The following is a 25,133-nucleotide window of genomic DNA, read 5'->3' on the forward strand; positions in this document are numbered from 1 at the left end:
ATGAGCTTTCATTTAATTTTATTATTTTAATTGACTTACTTGATAGACATCATAAGTTTTTTCATCGCATCAGAAACGGTTTTACTATGGTTTGACAAAGTCTGCCAAGATGGCGGGTCTTTAGGATTAAGCACCAAAACTTTCGCTGCCCGAATAACGTTACACGAGCTATCAATGATGGACTTTCCAGCAGAGGTAATTGGTTCTTGAGCAGCTCTAGCTTTTGTGCTAATCTTGGCTGGTACACTCGCAAATTCAGCTGAGCTAGCAAAGGTGGTAAGGTTCTCTACAGCCTCAATCAAGGGTTTTGTGGCTGCTGAACAACTGGCCCTGTTTTTATCATTTGGATCCTGATCTAAAACCTTAATTTCCTTTACAAGACTGGCAGTTGCGTTCGCTACATCTTTAGCAGACTGAACAAAGTGTCGTTTAGCCACAGGGTTATTGGTTTTAGATGAAGCAACGCGGCAAGAATTGCATAGTGAGGAAGTGTGTTTTGCAATTTTTGTTGCAGCTGAGAGAATCTGGAAAATTTAAAAAATATATATACTATTAATAAGAGAAAAAACCTCAAAAATTATTAGCATACCTGTTGTTGATTGCTAGTTGGATTTGTAAGATGTTGACAAGCCATTTGAATTTCTTGACTGGCTCTGGCAAAATGACCCAAATCAACTAATCCTGGTCTTCCAGCCACACTTGAAGAATCAGAGATTGCAACTAAGTACGCAGCTTGAGCGGAGGATTCAATCAATCCACATATTGCATCAGAAACGTCATGAACTGCTTCGCCAAACTGTTCGTGCTCATTTTTCTTGGCATGATTCGCAATACCATTGATTCCATCACCCAACCTCTGAATTTAATCAATGTTTTGTTACACAATGCTAACTACAAAACTAAAATATCTACTTCATACCTTTGATTTATCCATCACATTTTCTAAACATTCAAAATAAGAACCATCGGTGACAGGCTCTGCGGGGTTTTCGAGCAAGGGCCTCATCATCTGAATGTTTCTTATGGCATTATCACATTCCTTCTGTCCAGGAGCTGCTGATGTACAAACGTTAATCAAGTGGTTGATACTTTCAGTAACTGATCTATAACAGGAAAAAAAAGGTTAAGGTATATATTATACTAAACAAATAAATTCAATTTATTTTTACCTCGCTGCAGAAGCAAGTTGGTTCCTGGCATTGGGAGCGCTTGGATCAGCGGCAACAGATTTCGCAGCCACTAAAAGTTTACTTGACACCATCGAAACATTTTTAAGGCTAACCACCATTTGACCTCTGACTTCAGTGTCCTTAAAAAATGAGCATGTATAATTAATTCATTGAAATAACAATAATTAAAATAAATTCGCAAAGCCACAGTTTGATACCTTGGTCTGACCGATCATTTCAACACCGCAATCTAGTAGACTTCCAAAGGCGTTTCCAAACTTTTTGGCTGAACCGGCTAATTCAACTGGTGCAGATCTGGATGAAGCTACAACATCAGATGCAGCTTCATTCAAGTTAGCAGCGGCGTTGTTCAAATTGCTTTGCAGCTCGCTATACGGCTTAGTTGAGGATGGGAAGTCATAGGTGTTAAGTACTTGACTGGCTTCAGTTATGCTTTTAATGGCATCATCAACGTCTCTTTGACCGGGCAAACAGTTGACGCAATTGTTTAAGGCCATAGAGACAGTTTTAGCCACTTGCGACAGTCTTAGTTGGTTATTAGGATCACTTGGATTTTGAACAGCTCGCTTGGCCTCTTCGATTAAGAAGGAAGATTTGCCCATAACATCTCTAGCATTATCAATAATTTTCAGCTGTACACTTTGATCTTTACTCGTGGCAGCTACTCCCCTAACAGAACCAGTCAAGATTTTGAGAGCATTTGCCGTATCTCGAGAGGCTATACCAGTATAATTCTCATTGCCCTAAAAATTTTATAAAAATTAACATTTGACCAAAATCAATTTAAATCATGGTTAATCACTTGAGAAGCGGCAGTAAGAAGTTGAGCCATAGAAACTCCAACCGTTTTGGAGGTAGCCCCCAGTTGCAAGGCACATGTTTCGCTCTTTAATACATAATTTTTAGTATGATAACATTTAACCATTCAAAAACATTCATGAACATTTACCATTTCTCCCGGAAGTGGTTTTAAGTCAAATGCCTCAGCGGCTCTTCTAAAAGCTAGTAACTCATCATCAAGAGCAGAAATCAAATCAAGAGCATTTTCAATCTCCAAATTTCCACACGCTTCTTGTGACTATCAAATTATTTCAAAAATATAATTAACCTTAACTATATTGTAATTTGGAAAATTCTAATTTAGGGAGATTTTTACTCGGTTAACGATTGTTCTTAATTCAGCCAAGGCGGTTGACATTTCCTGGGAAGCATTACCCAATTGTTTGGCAGATGCTTGATCTGGTATTGTTGGTATCGCAGCCTTGGAAGCACTGACCATATTATTAGCAGGCTTTAAGAATAATTCCATCAGTTTAATAGGTGTCATTTGAATGAGTATGGAAAAAAACCATAGTTACGAACCGTAATAAATTTATCACACGCATTAATTAAGGCCAATTGAGCAGATGGGTTATCTGGATCTGCTCTGGTTCCTTTCACACCTTGAACTACCCGAGGAATGACATCAGCTGTTTCCTAAAATATTGGCCACAAAATATTAGCAACAGGGAAAAAATTGTAATGGAGACACTGAAAACTAACTTTGCAATGATAAATTAACTCTTCGTGAGCGGCTTGATTACGATTGTGAGGACCTGACCCTTGGGCAGCGGCTATATTTTGAGTAGCCATAGCTGCAGCATGTTTGGCAGAATTCTATTCGCAATAATTAACCACTCTTATATTTTGTACAACAAGCCTCAAGGAAAAACTATAAATAATATATACCTCTAGCCTAATGATAATTTTCCTCCTAATGGCATTACTAGCTGCCAAATTGGTAGCAGTACGGAGTTCTTCAGCAGCACGCCTTAAAGCAGCTTGTGACTGAGTATCGTGAGGATTACTAGCGCAACCCTTTGCAGCTTCAACCATTCTTGATGTGGCGTCAGCTAATAATTTAGCGGCTGCTAAGAGTCTTTTTTGAATGTCAGAATCACCTTGCGAATCAGCCGCTCCTTTTATGTCTTGAATCAAACGGGCTGTAGCCTAAGCATTTTTTCCCGTCATAATTTGTACTTTTAAATGTAAAATAAAACCTAATATTTAATTTACCTGGGCTACAACTTTGGCTTGCCTAACCATCTCAGTAGCGTCGCCAGTACTCTGGAAAAGTCTGTCAGTCGCATCCAGAATTGTATCAACTGCACCTTCATGCTCAGAAACTCTAGTTTTCCTTTCAGGAGGGGATCTGATATGGTTTAGTAGGTCATTGAGAGCTTGAGTCACTTGAGTGGCTGCGGTTCCTAATTCCTTTAACAATAATTCATCTCTTGTTGCTTCCTACATTACAGAAAATAAATTTAACATTCGGTATTAGAAATAAAAAATGTTTAAATAATACACACGGCAGAAGTGGTGACAACACCTTCAACAGCTTTGGCTACTTCTTTCGAGGCTTCAACCACTTGTTGCTGGCAAGCTGGACTTGCAATAGTAGGTGCTACTACTTTGGTACACGCTACCAATTGGGATGTAGCTAAGGCACATTGAGTGGCTGAATTTATTACTTTATTCTGTACACCCTGATCATCGCACTTGCTGGCCACATTTTTAGCCTTTAGCACCAACGAAGCGGTAGCATTGGCTACAGCCTTGGCCAATGAAAGGAGAATATCCTGCGTTTCCTTATCATACTCATCCTCTTCTTCAATAGTATAGAGAACAGCGTGGCTAGCCTCACCAACCCTACTCGCCGCGTTCAATAGGTTCTGACGAGGCTAAAATTAAAATGATGTAAGAATTTTAAAATTCTTGGTTTGATTTCTAATATACCTCTTTAGAACCAGGTTCAGCAGCCCTGAGGAAATCAGAGAAGGCATTACATAGACTTCTAGCAGCGCCCAAAAGTCTTTCCCCAGAATTATCATCACCCATCAAGGCAGCTATCATCTTAACATCCTTAGACATCTCGGGAAGATTTGAGGTTCTGCGTAAAAAAAAATTAAATACATATCTAACTCTAATACGTATAAAAATCAAGTTTTAATTTTACATAGTTGTAATAGCAGCTCCAACAGCAGGATGATCAACTTCTTCTGGTGGGCCAGATGTTAAGGTTATAACTTGAGCAGTAGCAGCATTCATTGCAGCAATTTGAGAAGACACATTCTGTTTCTTGACATCCATCATATTTTGCTTCCATTGGAGAGAGGCAGGGTCTGTACCCATTTCGGGAAGCTTTACTTTAGTATCTAATTCCCTTTCAGCAGCGTCAACAGCGTCTTGTCCAGAGTAGATTGTTGTAAGTAAGGCTCTTTGAGGTTCGCTTAGTTGAGCACTTTGCATTTGCGGGTGTTGTGGCTAAAAAATTACGCAAATGACATAATTTATAATAAGTAACGCTTGCAAAGTTTGGAAAATGGACATCTATTCCTAGCCATAATCAATCTCACCTCTACAGGCAATTTCATCTAATTGTAAGCGTGTTAAAATTGATGGAAGGGTTTAGTTTTGGGGGTGTGGCTTTATCTATTTAAGTTAAATGCCTACCGTGACTGGTGAATATGTATTGTGCGCATGCCCTTTAACAGAGCCGTATTGTGCTCCTTGCATATGGCCAGTGTGATAAGGTTGAGCTCCTACAGCGTAAGACCAAAACAGTGTAAGCTAAAAACAAGAGCTCAGCTAAAGTGCGCAACACAAAACATACCATTTGCTCCGGCTCTCATAACAGCTGGTAAAGCTATATTTCCAGAACTGGCATGACGAGGAGTAGCTGGGGCTTTCCGTTCCAAAATTTGGGCTCTGAAAGTCAAATTTTCTTTTAATTGCATATCATAATAAAAATTTACTAAAATAATCACATACTTAAAAGGAGAAACATTATCTTCAACCATTGGAGCTCCCTCATCACCTTCAATTCCAAAATGGTCCTTGGCTTTTTTCTATTCAAAGGCACAAAATGTATAAAATCAGTAAATCACATTTTGTATCATGTAAATTTACTTTCATCAAAACCTACTTTTTTCAAAATAATGTCAATGTAACCAGCAATAAGTTGCGAAATTTGTTCTCCTTCCGTAGTTTGCACCGAGTAATACATATCGGAATAATCACCAAAATCTAGAGTAAAACTATTAGGCGAGGCTGCCCACCTTCGAACGGTTGTTAAAGGCCAGGTTTTTAAAATCTGTCACAATGTAAGTGCTTAAGATAATGCCATCAAATTGGAAAATAATTACAATATACAACTTACTTCTTTAGTTTTTTCATCTAATCTAAGTACGCTGTCTTTGGTGACACCTAACAAGCGTGGTGCTAATTTATTTTTCCCTTTCATTTTTTCTTTGACTAAAAAGAATGTGACACCATATGTTTTAAGAGAGCGGGCTAAGGCAACGTATTTGACTTTTGCATCAAGTTCGACAAGGCCAGAATAGTTCTTGTGGTACTGTTAACAGCAATAATTAAGGAAAAAGGTTAACTAATTTGGTTTTTCATATAATAACTTACAATGAATATTTTCTTCTCAATTCCTTTGATTTTACAATAATCTTTAGGTAAAAATTCTTTCAAACTATAATAACAAATTGAAAAATAATTAAAATTTAATTAAATTGAACCTCAATGAAAGCTATTGAAACTCACTCTAAGAAGCCGGGCTTATGTTTCATTTCAACGTGATCTCCAAATTGAATTTGACACTGTATTCCTGCAAATTCGCACGCTTGATCTTGAGTTACTGGATGTGTTCCATTAAGAATAGCATCGCGAGCCTAATGGAAAGATAATAATTAAACATAATTAAAAAAAAAGCATCACTTGGATCACATACTTGGACGTAAAGCAAATTCAACTGGACGGGATCTCGGGAATCTACATTCTGATCAGAAAAGAAGTACTTTCGCCTCAACAACAATGTCTCATCATCATCAATTCCTTGTTCTCTAAGAGTTTTCGAGTGATCAACCCAATCCACTAAAAAAAATGGTTTTAATAAGCAAATTAAATTAAAAACTTTACATCAATTAAACTTGCAATCATCGTCAGTTTTAAGTTTCTTTTTCAACTGTTCCATTTTCTGATCTTTATCCTTGTCTTTATTTTTATCTTTTCTTAAAGTAAGAGTTCCAGTTGAAGGTTCTTTCAGTTCCTCTGGTAAGTCTCGTACAAGAGAATATTCATCATGGTTTGTGATTCCTGAAATAAAATGATTTTCCTATATATACCAGCAAAAATTTTATTACACAAAATGTTACAACTCATCATACCTATCTTTGTGCAAATAACAACCATAAGATTGGCTACAGGTTGACTGTCATCAATTGCAACGGTTTTTATAGTTCCATCTAACATTTTAACTCTGAGAGGTCTAATTTTTCTTTTATACTCCAAAAGATCTCCATTATGAAGAATGTAATACTCCAAGCTACGGCCAGGTTCCAGCCACACACCCTTTTTAGGGTCTTCATCGGCAAGAAACAATCCATAATCTTTGGCTATAATTATATAGAAGCATAATTAAAACCATCAAACAATGTAAAACTTTCAATTGCGTTGAAATTTTAGAATTACATTGTCCTAAATTAGCTTCGGATATTTTTTCCCGAATGATACGGCAAACATCATAGACTAGCATGGATGGTTCAAATTGCATGGTCTTGATGACGCTCTTCTCCACCACACTCACTTTCAGTGATAATGTAGCCATCTTTATTTATTATTTTGATATAATAACTGTAAAATATCAATAAACAATTCCAATACTATAGAAAATATATACTAATATATTACAAAAGTTGTCTCAAATAGAATATTGGTGTAAAAAAAATTATGATCAGGCCCTCCAAATATAATAAAATATTTTGTTGAACCAATTTAAAAAAGTTACTCCAGTTGTTGCTAAAAGACCTCAAAAGTTCTGGATACTTCATAAACGCTATTTGACTGGTCAGCAATAGCTAAGCCTACAACTACCATAATAGGGTTTGTGCCCTTAGCATCTCACTGTCATATCAACCATACCCTCTAACTCACTTCACTTGCAAAATCTGGGATATATCCTGTTTATTAATAATTTTTTTATTTTATACGGATACTTTAGACGATAATGAACATTACTTGTGTAAAACATTATTTTTCAGAAATAAAAATATGGGGAGATATTAATTCTTGAAAATTAAACAAATATGCTTTAGTGTCGATGTGATTTTTTTAGATTTTACTGAAGACTGACTCAATCCCTCATTCTTGCCTCTTGGATGTCTTTAGCTTAGGGAGTATTTTTGGGGATGTCTTACAATGGCTTAAGGGTGTTCATTTAAAAGGCCAGATGTTCGAATGGAGTTCTATCCTGGGGCCTCTTTATAAAACAGCTCATTTAATAATAATCCCAAGGCACCACTTTGGGCCTAAGTCATCAAGCGACTTTTAAAGCTATTAACTCAGACTCAATTTATTTTTAACTGTGGGGTCCTAAACTTGAGAATATTCCTGTACTTATATCATTATCGCATAGTGATATCATTGTATCAATGACTGGAAAAAGCTACATCAAAATATTTTAGCTAGGACAATATGCTTCACGTTTCATTTATGTTAAATGTGTATCGACATAAGCTTAACTAATGTTTCGTTTTTGGACTTTTCCCCTCCAAACTATGTTAAATTTGCATTATCATTCTTATTGTACATACTACTTTTTTTCATAGTTCATACATTCATACCTGTGCTCAAGCTGTCACATTCGTTTTCCTTATAATGAATCACTAAATATAAAATAGCAAAAAAGTGGGGTGGAAAAACTATGTGGCAGAATCTACTCAAACTGCACTTAAAGAAACCTGGAACAAAAAAAAAGGGGGGGGGAGGGCTGTCATTTGGTCGCCGTTCATCGCATTTATTTTTGTTACACTCTGATGTTTACACCTCCCTCGAAAGTCCCTTTAAGGAGAGAGCAAGTATGAGCAACCTGCCGCAAGATGGCAACAGTAGCTTAGAATTCATATAAACATTTTTTCGTTTGTTTCCTAAAACTTTCTAAGCGGTTAATTATTGATATATAAATGCGCCATTCGGCTTAAAATTTTAAAAATTGCAAATTATTTAGGAGAATCCAACACATTTCTCTACAAAATAGTTTCATAAAAAGTGTTCTGAAACCTCGATTAAGAGTAGAAGCCAAAAAGGAATTTCATAAACTTACTAGTAGTGGGTGGGGCTGTAATAAGGTGGAAGAATAGGGTTAAAGGAGACATTATTCGCAGACTCTCATAAAATTATCTACATTTTTCGACCCAAAAAAAAGATTATCCCCGCACCAAAGGTACGAAGTAACAGTAAAAAAAAATTCCGGAGTGCAAATCAAGGTATCTTTGCCTAGCCAGCAAAAGGGAGGGGGGAGAACGAGAGGGAATCTTAAACAGTTTCGAAGTCCAGCTTTCGCTGACAAACCGAGTGAAATATGGCCATCACTCCCACCCACCAAAAAAACCAAGAGTGTCATCTGCCTTTGACAAGGCCTCCTCTTTCTATCCTCCGCGCCACCTTGGGAGAGGATTATAGGAAGCGAGAAATTGGAAAAGCCATTTTGCTGCTAGCAAACAACAGGCTTTTTTTACCAACGCGTTTATGCCTTCCTCAAATTGGCCGTAGTCACACTTATTTTTTATACCTTTTCAATATAAATAAAATATGACATTATTAAAGCGCGATTAAACCATTGAGTTGGGAATATTAATCTAGAGGTCCAATCAAAACGTCGGATTTCAGTATTTCGCGAAACAAGTTTTTAAAAAATAAGAATACTGCCGTCTGCTCCCAAATGACGAGAAAACTTTATCATTCTACCCGTGGCGCTGTCTATCTCTCAATGGTTCGTTCAAATAAGACGCGTTTTCCGGCAAAAATCTTTTTTTTTTTTCAAAAATAATGGATGGAGCCACGGGTGATATGATAACGTTTTCTCGTTATTTTAGAGGAGACGGCACATTCGTAATTTTCAAAAACTTGTTTCGCGGGGAGCAGATTTGATTGGATCTCTAGATTAATATTCCCAACTCAATGGATTAAACTGAATTTGAAGGTATATTTCTGACATGTTTTTTTAAATAAAATTATGAACTCCATGAAAATTTCCCAAACCAGTGGCGTACCCAATCTAAATTACGTTGTTTTTTTGGTTTTTTATACAAACCTTTTAGCCCCTCCCCTAAATAAAATTAATATTTACGCCACTATCTCAATCTATATAAATACGATACCCTTTCTTCAAAAAGGCCCTTGTAATGAAATATGTTGATTTTTAAAGTGTTCAGTTTTTTGGTAATAAGTAATAAATAAAGCGAATAATTTGTTAAGATCCCTTTAAAAAAAACCCGTTTTACGGTTTTCCTGAGTTTTTGTTCGGCGGCTAGGGATCAAAGTAAAATATTTTTAATTAGTACCACTTGTTTTTGTCCAAATACATACAACCTTTAAGAGGGGGGGGGAGATGAAGTGGTGTGGAGTAGGGGGAAGGAAGATTTAGGGAGGGTTTGCCCGGAGAGTGAAGTAGAGGTGGATATTCGGGAAGAGGGGAAAATTCGTACTAATGCGCCAGAAAACACAGTTCGAATCGGCGAGAGAGAAAAGAGTAAAGTGGCTCGAAAGATCTCTATTTTAGCGGGAGCGCGCGCAAAATCATATCCATCAAGCTGTCACCTTCAGCCAGGGACCTCTAAAAACCGCCCCTGCGGGGGAATATATATTTTAGACTACCTCTCTTGGTTAGGCACCCATTATGGCGCCAGATAACAATTGGGAAAATAATCCCAAAATTTTACATAAGTATTTCGAGAGTGCAAAAATGGAGATTTGGTTAAAATAAACACTCACCAAGTTTTTTTCTCTCGCGATCGAAACGGTGACGACTTAACATCTCCGAATGATAATTAGCGACTTCGACACGTCCCGATTTGACGATAGTCCGCGGGAAAACCTCCCTCCTCTCGAAACTCATCTTTACGAGTTTAGAATCGTCGTCTTCGCTTCGGAGAGAGCGGATCAAAAAAAGGCAAGAGGAGACCTCTCTCGACCAGAGTCGGATGGTCAAGTCGCCCGAGAGTCGGGCTTCTCCTTAGCGCGCCACACGGCCCGAAAGGGGGAAAACTGGGGGGGGAGAACTCTGGCGCCACGCGGCTCCCCCGCCTTACTTCCCGACGAATTTTCTAGCAGCGAAAGATAGTAAGAATCTTAGGGAAGACGGTACGGTTTGCGCGAGTCGGGATTAGGTTTAGGTTCCCCAGTTTCCGTCTTGATATAAAACGGAGGACGCTTCTAAGGAAAAAACGGCGTCTCCTTGGACGATAGTGTTTGCCAGCCTAAACCCTACACCCTTCGAGTTGGGGCATCCGTTTAGAGGGACTCGCCCTGAAGAATGACGAGTGATCCAGTTAATCGCTCTCGTACTTATATATATAATAGTGTCTGCCAAAGAGAAAATAGCCGAATTCCAACGCGTCATAATTTTTCAATTCCCCTCGTAATAAAAAGCATCCCCCAATTGACAACGGAAATTTATATATTAAAAGATGTTATAATTTCCATTCTTTATCCGTGAAAAGCGACACGAGACGAGTGATCAATTCAAGTTTACGCGACGGTTTCCACCGAGAGGGTGTTTATTCTTTGGACGGACGCCAATATTACTAACGAATCCCGCCGGATCTCCGCGAATTGGTGGCGCTACGTTCGGAAGAAACAATGGATTTCTATAACGGTGAAGGTTCACAGACCTCGCGGCGGGGGAAAACGGGAGAAGGTCGATTCATAACGGTTTCTGGAAGGCGAAACCTTTTTTAGACTCCGCTAAAGGGTTTCCTCGCGACGAAATAGCCTTCAAACGCGGTCGGTTTCTAAGGGTCCTGGTACTGAACGGGAGCGAGGTCGGAATATATCTAATGACAAATAGAAGGGATGGCTGCTAATAACACGCCTTCCGAGTCAGACTGGACGCCAGTTCCGGGGGTCGACGACTAACGGCAATTGGAACCGATAAATTTGGGAAGACGGGACAGCCCACTAACCACTACGACGGCTTAACCGTTTCTTCTTCCAACGCTACTGTCAAGTAACTAAAGGGTACCGCGCTAACAGATAGTTAAATTTAGCAGGACGATTCTACACCCAAACCGAAAATACGGTTTTCTCTACGATCCACGCGCAAAGACGCAAAAACACAGTAAACACACAGACACTACTGGGTACTGACAGACATGGAACAAAGTTCTTACGCTCTTCTTATCAAGTTTCGAGGTTTCTTCTTCGGTGGGTTGCCAAATTGGGCGTCGCTTCCGGCGGCGGTGGCCGCTACTCGAGTAACTGGCCATGGATCCCCGTCGAGTTGGGACGGGACCGCGCGAAGGATCTTGGTTGAAGACCGCGACATTGGACGCGCTTAAAGGGGGCTGAAAGAGCCCGCAACCTGGCCAAGAAGGTACGTCGGGCAAGGGCGCGTTATTGAGCTCGACTAAGCTCCAGCCGATCACCGACTCCCCCGAAAGGTGAGACTTTTCTGCAGTGATGGAACTCGCACTCGATCTGGTCGCTTATCTCGGGGGTTAAGGGGTAGAAGGAAAGGGGGGAACAGGCCCGGGGGGGGGGGCGAATACGAATAAAACTAAGGCACCAACTATGACGTCAATATCAGGGTGCAACGGGAGAGTGGGGTGCCGCTTGATAAGGCGTGGCCTGGAGGTTTTTGGCGCGGTGGAACCTGATTCGTTAATACGTCCAAAAGGGGCGCCGATGCACGGTCCGGGGGGGGGCCTCGGACGAGAGGGGGGATTTAGGGTGACACAACATTGATACGGATGACTGTCCGAATAATAGCGGACAGCGGATTCGTCTCGGAGGACAAACTCCGCCGGAGATCTTAGAAGTTTACCCCACCAAATGATAAGCGCCCCCCAACTTGACAACCAACTTCCCCCGTTATTAATCTGGCAGTTCTGCCTTTAAGAACCACCGCGCAAACTTAACTCCAACGACACCGTCCGCGGAGCCATCGGCTAACGCGAATTAGTTTTACGGTAACAATGTTAAAATAGGTTTCAATTAGCGACACTGATATTGTTAAGAGTGGGATGACTAAAGACGGAGGAGAGGATCGGGGGGCGATTAAGTCACGGACGGGAGAGATGGAGAAGGGACAAAAGCAAACCCCATCCTTTAGTCGGACACGCCCCGAGAGGGAGAACCCCAGCGACTCTCCTCACTCATTTAAATAAATAAGACATACCACGACGCGACGGGGACCCAAATCGCATTTTTGCCTAACCAACGCGAAATAGTAGCTTGAGAAGTTCACGTCATTTCCGACAGAGTTTATCTAGAAACGTCCACGATAGAGTTTTACGGTCAAATACAACAAGCTCGACTATAAGTTCTGGAATAAACTCGAGTACATTAGATAAGGCTTAATCCAAAGAGGTCACGGTTGTAGGGTAGCGCTAGATCCGAAGATTGACTTTGGCATTGAGCCCTGGGAAACAGCCGGAACAAATTTCCGCGATTCCGTTTTCTCTCCACGTTTTTGTCTACTTATCTATTTATAAAAATCTCCGTTCGTGGGGAACCGTTTGACTCACGCTACTAGTCTTTCTTCTAATAACACGTTGTTTCTATTTCACTATTTTCGATGAGAGACAACCAGAGATAAACGTAAGTGCGGTTCAGACTCACCAAAATTATGAAGTTGACGTCATTCGGTCATTCGTTCGAAATGGGAAGAGATGACGACCTGCAATTCAAAATTAAACCAATTAACACCTCTGTCCATTTTTGCCAGGGAAGAGACTAGTGTAAACCCCACTGGTTTAAGCCGGATTTAACCACCGTATAAAATCCATGGTATCATTAAAAAAAATTGATAAATTAATTAGAAATATAGAAAAAACTAAAACTTAACATTCACTTTTTGTCGCGAGTAATGAGAGCTAACATATAAGCAATTAGGGGATCTTCAAATTCATTTTGCGTGCGAAAATACGCCGCCATGTAAAGGTACTGTCACGCGCAAAAACGTAATTTTGAAATCGGGTAATTTGAGCAATGAGGGCTAGATATAAGCCATTTGAGCATTTTTTATTAATGGTTTTAACCGGTTTAAGCCACCGGTTACATCCGGTTTTATCCATACTGGATTTTTATATTTAAAAAAAGTCGGGTTTTTGCCAACCCCGATTTTTGCTCCAGTAGCCAAATGTTTTCGCACTTGGAAAAGCGTGCGAAGACGTCCACGAGAATTCTAATTAGGCGTAACGTTTTACTTGAGTTACAAAATTTTAATTGTCAGTTTTGAAAGTGGGATTATAGCTATTCTGACCATTTTTGAAAATAGGCCAAAACTATTCGCTCGCTTTGGGACGAAAAGAATACAAATTTAACCACAAACTACCTACTTCTTACAAATTACTCCAAAACTAGCGAATAGTTTACGCCTAATATTTCTTTTAGGTCAGAAAACGGCCAAATTTACTTTAATTTATACCAGTAACGTAACCACGGGTAAATTTATTTTAATTAAATAAATTACAAATAAAGTATACACTCCTTATTTCTTTAATAAGTTTAATTATGTTACGTATTATATGTGGTTTAGTCCCAGTAGCGTTACCAGTGAAACACTGGTTCATTTTCCACCACAAAACATAGGGTTGTACCATTTACAATTGGTTTTTTCAATTTTATTTTCAATAGTTCTTTTTATAAAGTAACGTGGCCTTCTTGTTTAAACGTGGCTCTTACTTTTTAAAGTCTACGCGCGCACGCTACACTCGCCAGAGGAATATAGTTCGTTCGGGCGCGCGTGCAAATGGCGCGTGCGAAGAATATACAAATAAAGCAGTGTCTTGTGACGTAAGAGCAACATATTATATTTTATCTGTATTTTCATTTTATTTTATAGAAATATCTATTGCAAATCTTAAATTTTTTATAGGAAAAAATAGGATTAAATTTCTAGAAATATAGGACTTTATAGGACTATTTTTTCAAAATTAAAGGATTTTCTAGGACTATATATGCTATTTCATTTACCAGCTTTGTGCATTTAAAAACAAAATCTATACCTAGTGAAATAAAAAAAATAGTAACTATTTAAAAATTTTATAACAAAAATATACTAGTAGCTAAATCTAGCAATTTAACTGAGAGGCGGGATTTGAAATGGGCAAAATATCAAAAATATAGGATGTTATAGGACATTTTCCAAAATATAGGATTTTATAGGAATTATAGGACCTCTGGGGGCCCTGCTATTACTACTGCTTTAGTCAAACGAATATTTTAGAATTTAAATTAAACATATTAGTTTATCGTCAATGTTTTTTGGAGTTAGATGGCGAATGTATCAATTGGTACGAAATTCCAAAATGACAATAGTGCGTAGGAGGGTTGTGGAGTCCCACGAATTAACAAAAAATCTTATTTAAAATTAAAATTTCTTAATGCAACCGTAAATGTAGTTCCAAAGTGATCAGCACTAACTAAATCTTCAGCCAAGTCGGTCTTAATTTAAGTAGATTTAAAGTCGAATATCGCAAAAAAAACAATAAAATTGATAAATGGTCCAAGAACCATAAGGGGCTACCTAGGGCGTGATATTTCCTTTCGATTGAGATATCCCTGGCCCTTCTAAGCCTAATTCTTGGAGGGTTATAATAATCAAAGCACCACCTTAGGCCTAAGTCATCAAGCGACTTTAAAGCCATTCATTCAGGTGGCCGGGTTAAAAGGCGTAGTGGCAAGCCCTTCATGCCACGCGAGCCAACAGCTCCCTTTACTAACTATCTATTACCGTTAACCTCAACAAGTTTTTATGGAAGGGGAAATCGAAGATCTAGGGGGAAAACCACTTAAACCAGTGGGGATATATCGGCTATACGTGGCCGATATTAACAAAATTATCTATCACAACAGTAGTGTATATGATAAAATCATTGTAAAAGACGGTTCAGTACACTGTAAAACCATTTTATTCAAATTTTTCATGAAAAAAGTTTGCCAGCGCATATCCGAATATGTTTATTTTCATTTTACCTGAAGTAAATGAACCGAAGTTATCAGACTGCTATACTCCCCATGTTGGAGGCGTTTTCCTTATGAAGTTACAATTTTACCTCGAATTGGAAATTTTGCGCGCTCCTCCTAGGTAAAAAAAAAACCGTTTTTGTTTTTATGAAACCATTTTTTATACATAGGTTTATAAATAGCTATACCCACTGCAATTTATCGCGTCAAAAGACGGGGATGGAAATTAGCTTTTATTTGACTCGATTTTCATAAGGAAAACGCCCTCCGATTCTGAACGCTATTTCGATAACTTCGGTTCATTTACTTCTGATTTTACCTGATACATATTTTCTATCACAAATCCAATATCGTTATTCTGTATTTGTTTACACTCGTAACCCCCTGTCTAAAAAAATTTATGTTCTAACTGAAGTCTGGCGTACGTGGCGCGGCCAATAATATAAAATATTATCCTTAGTTAATCGAGAATTTTCTTATTTTTATATGTCTAAGCCGATTTGGCCCATACCGATATTAGAAAAATAGGCCGGTATATCGGTGCATCCCTAGTGCTAACCACTTCGCCACCCCACCGATCGGCATCGGCTCCCACTACACACAAATCGCTTAAGGATTGTGTGCAGGGTGACCAGGGGAAAGCTTTGAAAGGTTTATAGGAAAATAGGAATTTTAGGGGCGAATTATACAGGGTAGGCAAGAGCCAGCCAGACTAGATTAAACCACCCTGGTGTAAGCCGGATTTAACCACCAAATAAAATCCATGGTTAAAACCACTTTTTTTTATAAAAAAATTGAGAAATTAATTAGAAACATTAACAAAACTTAACCTTCACTTTTTGTCGCGAGTAATGAGAGCTAACATATAAGCAATTAGGGTATCTTAAAATTAATTTTGCGCGTGAAAATACGCTGCCATGTTAGGGTATAAAAGCGGGTAAATAAGTCTGCGATACCTCACAATGTAAAGGTAAACGTAATTTTTAAATCGGGAAATTTGAGCAATGAGGGCTTGATATAAGCAATTTTCTCATTTTTTATTAATGGTTTTAACCGGTTTAAACCACCGGTTACAGCCGGATTTACCATACTGGATTTTTCAATTTTTAAAAAAGCCGGTTTTTGGCCAACCCTGGAATTATAGGAAAATATAGGAAAATAAATAGGCTAAATACAGAAAATATAGGGAAAATAATAAGGTAATTATTGAGTATCGGTATACTTTGACTCGAATCACTTAGAATAATGATAATTTTCTGTACAATGCTATTTCTTGCAGTATTGGATCACTTGGCGGATTTACAAAGCCCGGACATTTCAAGATATTGTTCGAAAACTAGTTGTTCTATGACACGTCTAAAAAAGTACTTTCATTTTCAAAAGACTTTGAAATTATAGGAAAATATAGGAAAATGGGTGAAAATAAAGGAATTTATAGGAAGGCATTTCACCCTGTGTGTGTAAAAAGAAACAAGAAATCAAAACGAAAATTGCACTCTGAAATCTCAAAATCAGTTTCTGATTTCTGAAATCATTTTGAGATTCGAAATCCCGTACGCCAAATTGTAACAGAACTATGTACACTGAAAAGGCTAATTACATTCCCAGTTCCCACGTACAAAATACGTAATTAGCATATCCATTCGCGCATATTTTCCGGAATCAAGAAGACGAAAATTCCGTCGTGCCGAAAATTGGAAACGCGCAAATACGAAGGCGGAAAAAAAACCGCGCAGTGAAAACCAGCCTTAAAAGGCCGACGTGGAAAAATCATCCGCACGTGTGGGCCACCCGAAAATTTCGCACGTTTGCCCGCCCCTAGAGAAAAACTAAATAAATATCTATATTTTTTCTACTAATGAAAAATGTGCCGTATTTAAAATATTTATTTCGCTTTGACAAGCCCTTTTTAAAGAAATAACCTAAATTAAAATTCAAAATCACCAGTACTTTTCGAGTCTTACGCACGCGCACAATTTAGGGTGTGGAGGACCAAAATTCATTTCACTAGCAAACAATTTTAATTAACCTAATTAAGGGCGCTTCGCTACGCAGTTGTTATTAAAGGCTAAATTCCATATACATATCCTTCATACTTCTGACAACTTCAATTGGCACTAGGTTCAATTTAACGGCATAATTAGGCCCTATAAAGTAGTCGTGGACTGTTTGGATTATTACCAGATGGTGAAATGAAAGGCGGCGATAGAGTAAAGTCTGCGGGAGTGGCGGGGTCAAACGGAGTAACCTTGGTAGGAGCGACAGGTATCGACGCATCCCCATATACAGTCAGAACCGCAATTAGAACATACGAAATAGCGTTAAAGGAAACGTTAAGTAATATTTATTCGCGGTACTTCAGGGAAGCGAGACAGTTCCAGCAGGGTGCGCCTACGGCGTTCCTCTCTTTCGTAAGCCAACCCGAAGTCGTTTCAGAGGAGCCCACGCGTCTAAAGACCTACATTGAAACGTGGGATTAAAAAGATATTTTTTTTTGGATAAAAATAAAAAAACGGGTACGCGCTTTATAACCTGTTGGGTAACCACGTATTTCACGCCCCTTACAATTTCATCTCTAAGTTCTAAGCAGAAAATAAAATTTGCTGAATGAATGAATTTTGTATCTGACCTGGGTTTTGGTTTACCGTTAGCCAAGAAGGAGTAAAAGTAATCACGAACGCGTAAAAGTAACCAAGAACCATGGTTAGCACTTTCGCCTCGCAGCGAGAGAAGCCGGGTTCGATCCCAGCTTTCGGCACTGGGTGAAACTCCTTCCGCGTTGAGTTTGCAAGTTCTCTCCCCGCTGGTTTAAGGGGTTTTCCCACGAGTTCTTCGGTTTCCCCTTCCATAAAGACTTGTTGAGGATAATGTTAATAGTGAGTGTAGGGAGCTGTTGTTTCGCGTGGCAAGAAGGGCTTGCCACTACCCTCCTACGCATTGTAACCAGAACCTCCCTTGGGTAGGGCGAGAGGGGCAGGGGCCCAGGGCGACAAAAGGTTAGGGGCGCAAAATCGATGATTTTCATTTAAATTAGATATTAAAAATTTAAAAATTTCTAGTTAAGGTTCTGGGGGCGCCATTTGGACTAGGTACGGCGCTGATTGTAACCCGGCCACCTGAATTAATGGCTTTATGACTTAGGCCTAAGGTGGTACCTTGGGTATTAGCCTAGCTGATTATTAATTATTTATTTAAAATTTGGGTATAAAAACCAGAAGAAAAGCCTACATTTTGTTTAACCAGTCAGAATTAAAATAGGAGTTTATTAAAACTTTGGCCGATCACAATTTTTTTAAACAAAATGGGATTGATGAATGATGAATTTATGATACTCCATATTCGCCAATATTTATGAATATTTAGGTAAATATTCCACTAGTCAAATTGACTAGTGAGCCCCCAGATTTCGATTAATTTCAGTAGTCAGAGAATTTATTTTAGTCGAGGGGCTGATCACTCCGCGTAATCGGTGTACAGAGCCGTAGCTTTGACTGTACTAATGGGAATACGCGTAATCTTTGAAGTCCCTGCCTTTGGCAGTGCTAATCTAAGCGTAATCCGGTGTACAGACTTTCTAATAGTGGTTAGCCCCTCGCTTTTAGTAGTCAAATGCCGTGACTCTAATTGCCTTATGTCCAACCCTGCCAAGAACTACGAAAATATGAACTGCTGGTACCATGAAGTTATACTTTTCAAACGCCATCTATTGTCGTTGAAATTTATTATTGACTTGTAATTATTTATTAATATAATTATAAACTATAATCAGTCAACAACAGGGCCGTCTTTACGTGATTGGGGGCCCCTGGGCAAAGCGATACGCGGGGCCCCTAATAATTCCAGACAATTTCTTAAAGGCCTAGGTTTTTTTCTGCCTGTCCCCCTTTAAATTAACTTATTGGAGCACAAATACCCCGGTGGCCTAATTTAAAGGCAGAAGAAAAACTAGGCTTTTAACCTCCAATGCAAAGTCCATCGTCGCCCTAATCTTCAAATATTGGTTCAAATAAAAAATGCGACGGTCTACACCGTCTATATCACGAAAAGACATGTTTTAGATAGTTTAAAAATTTGTAAAATGTAAATAGACAATACTACAATTTAAAAAATGTGAAAAACAATATTTGTAAGATTCATCTTTTTCACCTTACAAAAGTTGAAAATGGGGCCCTCCAGAATCTTGGGGCCCTAGGGCAGTGCCCTATTTGCCCAATGGTAAAGACGGCACTGGTCAACAAATGCAAATTGAAAAATTATCTTCGCAATACTTATTCATTTTATATTTTACTTATATTTTTAAGAAATTCCCCGGATAAAATGAAATTTCCCAACTTTTTAATATTCCTTGACCTTTTAGGTCTATTTACAAATTATCTATGGCAACCCAGTATTTGATTCTTGAGTTAATTAAACACAAAGGAACGCCAACTGTTGGAAAGGAAATTAACATCACGTAAATTTCTACATCACTCCCAAGCAGCCCCTACACAATCAAAGTAGGCGTTTTAACCTTTGTCTAACACATACTGATCAGGATCTACTAAATTCCAAATATCCGTACTGGTATATATTTAAAATAATTAATATAACAGATAAACTTGTTGAGATGAACGGTAATAGTTAGTGTAGGGAGCTGTTGGCTCGCGTGGCATGAAGGGCTTGCCACCACCCTCCTACGCATTGTAACCCAGCCATCTCCATCTGAATTAAAGGCTTTAGTCGCTCGATGACTTAGGCCTAAGGTGGTGCCGTGGGTATTAGCCTAGCTGATTATTATAACAAAAAATAATAAATAAATAAAAAATATATACCCATATCTTAAAAAACAAGTTTTTTCACAATCAAATTCCCTGACTTTACCAGGTTTTCCCTGACTATCTCCGGAGATTTTCCCTGACTTATTTTGCGCCAAAATTTTGTTTTTTTACCTATATTTTAGTAAAAGTTTCCTATTTGCCACCGAAATTAAATTCCCTAACATTTCCCTGATTTTTAGACTAATTTTTAAAATTCCCTGACTTCTCCTTGATTTTTATACCCACATTCAAATTCCCTGACTTTTCCAGGAATTCCGTGGCAACCCTGCAATGTATTTAGAGAAATTTATCGACTAGTGGTTATACGGAAAAGCTTACGCAACATTAATTCATTTTCATTTACTGATCACGATCTAGTAAATTCCAAATATCAGTATGGTACAGGGTTCATTCAAAATTTCCGGAATTAAATTCCCTGACATTTCCAGGTTTTCCCTGACCAAATTGCCAAATTTACCCAGACCCTTTTTGTAGAATAAATTAATGTTTTGAGCCTGAGATAAAATCTTGAATATTTTTAATACATCTTTCAAAAATGTATTTGCCTGATTTTTTTGGGGTCATTTTAAAATTCCCTTACTTTCTTGGACCATTTTCAAATTCCCTAACTATTCCCTGACCATTTGGAATCCTTTTCAAATTCCCTGACTTTTCCCTGACATTTTGGAATCATTTTCAAATTCCCTAACTATTCCCTGACAATTTGGAACCATTTTCAAATTCCGTGACTTTTCCCGAACCTTTTGAAACCATTTTCAAATTCCCTGACTTTTCCAGGTTTTCCAGGTCGTGTACGAACCGTTTGGTATATTTCAAATAATTAATACAACCCATATCGTAAAAAAAAAAATATTTCAAAGATAGCAATGTATTTAGAGAAATTTATCGACTCGTGGTTGTACGGAAAAGCTTACGCAACATTAATTCCTTTTTCATTTTCGTGAAGGGACGAGGAGGGAAATGAACTAAAAAATATTTTTCAAACTTATGAAAAGGATGAAGAAAGTACAGCGAGAGAGAGAGAGAGAGACCTTTAATATCTAAAAAGGAGGAGCAGGATGGAGCCAGAGAAGGGGGAGGAATCCATAAGGAAGGGAGAGATGCGGGGAAGAAGCCTCCATCCCAGGGATGAAAGGAGGATGAGGGGAGGGGGCGACATGCAGGCGACCCAGTGGCGCCGTGACAACGCAGACGACCAGGGGACTCGGGGGGGGGGGGGGGCGACGGAAGAGGAGAGTCCCGTTCGAACGCGAGATGTAATTTAGTAGTTTCATAAATCGAAATCCATAGCAGTAAAAAAACCTTCCCTGCCGTTTTGAGGGATTATCTCCTGGCCAGCTTAAAGAAAATTCTCCATTCGTAATTTTCTCTAATGGAACTCAGCCCCGATAGTGAATAATGGGGCATTCCAAGTCAAAAATCTATATAACTCAATAGACGCAATTACATTCCTATAGCTTTATAAGGATGATCCACGTTTACTACTTTTTATTTCCTGGTCGAACCCATTTTTTAGACTTGTTTTTATGGAAGTATTTTACCAAGTACTATATTACAAAGCTCTATTTTGATATTTATATTTAGTTATAATACTAACGTGGCAAAAGTTAAGTTAGGTTAAATTAGCAGTTTTCAAAACTTACTATTACATATGGTCAGTTAAATAAACTGTACTTCAAAAATTTTACGCAATCAATTCAATTCAATAGAGCAGATAAATAAGTACGTCCTTAAATATTTAGCTAGTTTTAATTATTCATTATTTTGTGTGGTTTAAAGGCGTGCATTTACGATGGAGGTCATGAGATTTAAATACATCACGGGTTAATTAATTATCAGAATACTAACAAATCCTACATTAATTACGCATTTAAATTTTAAAGAAACTGTTCCACTACATTAGTAAAGACACCAAATCTAAAACAATTCAGTCACTTAAATCTTGAAAAATTTTATGGTTTCATAAATTTAACTTTTGTACATTGTACTGTCACTATTTAAAAAGAAAAAGATTAGGAGCAAGTAATTTTTCTTTAAAATTTATAATCCTTATCATATGTGGTTTTAGGCTAAAGCTGGGTTACAAATAAACCATATTTTGGTTACCATGGAACAATTTTAGATTTGACAAATTAATAATTGACCAAATTAGTGCAGTTTAGTTTCTCGCCTCTCTTCGCTTTCGCGATATAAAACGTATCAAATGACAACAGTGAGAGAGTTCAAAAGGTTAACGAGTTATTTAAGAAGCACCGGTATTGGTTTTGTTTTACACAACACCAAGTCAAAATTAAGGCTTACCTACAACTTCTGAAAGCGCTGTGTTTTAATGTTGGTAAATTAACGCGAAAGAAATCTAGCCCAGGCTTATCATTAAGCGAAAGACGACTATACAGTTTGGAAAATTCGTGAGCAACCAAGTCCTAAGGATTGTACGGCTCCTAGAACATTGTTGGCGGAATTAAAATAACGCGATCTCGGCCAGAGAACTGAGAGTAGAAGCGTCTTTCACGTACGGCATAGGCCTAGTTTCGGTCGGCGAAAGCTGCCGAAACATACTAACCCCATTAACTTTACAGGCATTATCGCTAAAATTAATCAATATCGAACGAAAAATGAATTAATTTTACCTTTAAAAATCGGTCGTAGAGCTTGAAAAATGATATAAAAATGGGATTACAAATAGTTAACTCGACGGATCACCGCTCGCGACGATGGCACACCCTCACAATATCAAAATGGCGTTAAAAAGCTAAGTGACGTCACAGCGCCGGAAGTCTTGGCTTCCCTCCCCTAAAAGGATGAAAACTAAAAACGGGCGAGAAGGTTACAAAATCTTCGCCTTTTTACCGAAATAAAAATTACTCAACGAGTTTTTCAACCGCGAGATTGATAGTAGGAAACGAAATATGACTGGACTAGAGTTTTAATTTAATGTACGTAACTAACGCCACAATTTCGTCAAATCCAAACAATTCTCCTAAAGAAACATCTTTAGATAATCGTAAAAGGCGGGCTTTCCGGCATGACCCCCATAATTACGCGCCAAATAAGGAAAACGCTTTCGCCCTGTGCGTCCTCAATAACATTTCAACGTTATTTTATGTTTATATGGAAGTCGATTGACAAAGTGATGATTTCTAATGATTCTTAGTCTAAAATTAAACTAGGGCACAGTTTGAATGTACTAATAGTAAGTCGTAACTGAAATGTTTGGCTTACAATCGTAAGTAAAATTACTGATTTGTTGACGTCACGCGCCCATGTGTTTTTGTTTACATTTGTGGCATACTAATGATTGTTGTTAAATCAAAATTACCGTAACAGCGCATATCCGTATAACTACAAAAACTATTTCATGCGTGTAGCTATTTTATCCATAAGCTAATTTTGATAATTTAAATACTAAAATTAGAAGTGGATGTCTTCAAGGTTAAACTCGTACTAATTTTTCCTTTTAATTACTTTAGAACACCATTCAGAATAAAGTTATCAAAAAGTATCCATTGTTAATAAAAAAAACCATGACTCAGTTGTGTCACACGACATTTCTTTAGAATTTAAGAATAATAGTGAGCTTTTCTAATAAAATTATCGGGTTTCCATCCCGGCTTCTCAGAAACTCGTTTAAAAAAAATATTGTACAATATTACGCAACACTCCCCCCTGACTCACGAGTGACTAAACGTAGCAGCGATTCCCACATTTTATTGGCTTAAGGCCTTCACAACCCAAAGTAATCTTTGAAACAAAAAACAGACCTTAGACTCGTTAGTATTAGAGTAGCCTAATTTATCCGAACATAACATCACCTTAATTAACCTAACATAACCCAAAAATGTATACGGAAAAGAAACAAGATGAAAATCCGCAGCCAATGACATTGGGAACCGTTGCTACATTTAGTCGCTCCTCTTGGCTCAACAACAGTACTTTGTCGAGCGAAAATCGAAGTCGGGTATACGGAACTAGGGTCGCCATCTACCCTTACTAATGTGAACTATCGACCACTTTGCGTTTTGAAACGTACGCTCATATTTATTTCCTTTAGGCTCATTATGTGCAGGATGTAATAAACTAATTAGTGAATTAGAGTAATATTAATTTCTTAAGGACGTAATTAAGAAATAGCATATACATTTTTTTTACATTACCACAACCAATGAGAAAATGTATCGTGGTTACTATATCATTAATAGCGTTTTCTATTTGACTGCTCTGAAGCGCTCTAGATCGCTCTGATCAACATTTTGTGTTCCATTTGGGTGCTCGGATCTGCTCCGCTCAAGTTCCATTCCCCACTCTCGGGTGCTCCGAGATCGCCCAAAACCGATCTGCCGATTTCAACAGATCAAGGGATCGAGATCAAGATTCGGGCAAATTTTTTGCGTGTTCCTTTTAGATTTTTTGTCAAAATGGCAGACCAAGACGCGAAAATTCAAATTACTAAGAAAAAACAACAAAAAGTGGGAATACGTTAGTTGCATGTTCCATTGCGGTTTTACTCTAGTCGATTGGGGCGAGATCTATGACGTCAGAGACAGATCCGGAGCGAATCTCGAGCAATGAAATGGAAAACGCTTTAAGACAATATTTTGATATCCTGATGAAAATAAAAATTAAAAATTTTCAAATGATACTTAATACGATGAAGGGGGAATACAAATTAATAATAATAATTACCAGGGCCCATGTAGCCTGGAGGGCCAGAGTTTGAGCCTTTCTCCAAAGCTTCTTCCCGAAATCGTATACTTATCTTAAGGAACAATGGCTCTCTTGGGGCTCTGGAATATTATTTTTCCGGGGCCCTGGCCAGCTCTCGGTTGCTCTGATAATGAACTTTAAGGGGGATTTTGAAGTTTGGTGGATGCTAAGATGGTAATAGTGAGTGTAGGGAGCTGTTGGCTCGTGTGGCATGAAGGGCTTGCCACTACCCTCCTACGCAATATCACCCAGCCACCTGAATTAATGGCGTTCAAATTCGCTAGATAACTTTGTCCTAAGGTCATGCCAAGGGCGTTAACTTAACTGATTATTATTTTTATTTTATTTCGTGTTGACCCATTATTCAAGACATTTTCCAAAATGTGACACAAATTATCTTCTTTTGGTA

General features: G+C 38.2%; 1 protein-coding gene across 7 annotated transcripts in view; it reads right to left on the reverse strand.

Annotated features, from left to right (window-relative positions):
• The window catches only part of rhea (Talin_middle and talin-RS domain-containing protein rhea), a 29,496-nt gene extending 6,732 nt beyond the window's left edge, over window positions 1–22,764 (reverse strand). For 2 of the 7 annotated variants that reach the window (XM_090162902.1, XM_090162908.1), the window contains exons 1-29: window positions 22,651–22,764; window positions 12,855–12,912; window positions 6,708–6,869; window positions 6,404–6,631; window positions 6,171–6,332; window positions 5,968–6,110; window positions 5,781–5,908; window positions 5,646–5,709; window positions 5,389–5,583; window positions 5,155–5,322; window positions 5,001–5,077; window positions 4,843–4,937; window positions 4,683–4,771; window positions 4,586–4,603; window positions 4,186–4,493; window positions 3,966–4,119; window positions 3,539–3,910; window positions 3,246–3,473; window positions 2,919–3,179; window positions 2,733–2,846; window positions 2,553–2,666; window positions 2,347–2,481; window positions 2,140–2,268; window positions 1,993–2,076; window positions 1,388–1,933; window positions 1,170–1,309; window positions 920–1,103; window positions 590–856; window positions 40–524 (exon numbers count right to left, since the gene is read on the reverse strand). In XM_090162902.1, coding sequence (XP_090019028.1) covers window positions 40–524; window positions 590–856; window positions 920–1,103; window positions 1,170–1,309; window positions 1,388–1,933; window positions 1,993–2,076; window positions 2,140–2,268; window positions 2,347–2,481; window positions 2,553–2,666; window positions 2,733–2,846; window positions 2,919–3,179; window positions 3,246–3,473; window positions 3,539–3,910; window positions 3,966–4,119; window positions 4,186–4,493; window positions 4,586–4,603; window positions 4,683–4,771; window positions 4,843–4,937; window positions 5,001–5,077; window positions 5,155–5,322; window positions 5,389–5,583; window positions 5,646–5,709; window positions 5,781–5,908; window positions 5,968–6,110; window positions 6,171–6,332; window positions 6,404–6,631; window positions 6,708–6,843 — 5,024 coding nt within the window. In that variant the 5' untranslated portion in view covers window positions 6,844–6,869; window positions 12,855–12,912; window positions 22,651–22,764. The other 5 variants (XM_090162903.1, XM_090162907.1, XM_090162906.1 and 2 more) reach the window with 5 other exon arrangements.
• Between the last annotated feature and the right edge of the window lie 2,369 nt (window positions 22,765–25,133).

Source organism: Leiobunum rupestre, chromosome 11 (genome assembly GCF_980474605.1).
Source record: "Leiobunum rupestre chromosome 11, qqLeiRupe1.1.hap1, whole genome shotgun sequence".
Lineage (NCBI taxonomy): Eukaryota > Metazoa > Arthropoda > Arachnida > Opiliones > Sclerosomatidae > Leiobunum > Leiobunum rupestre.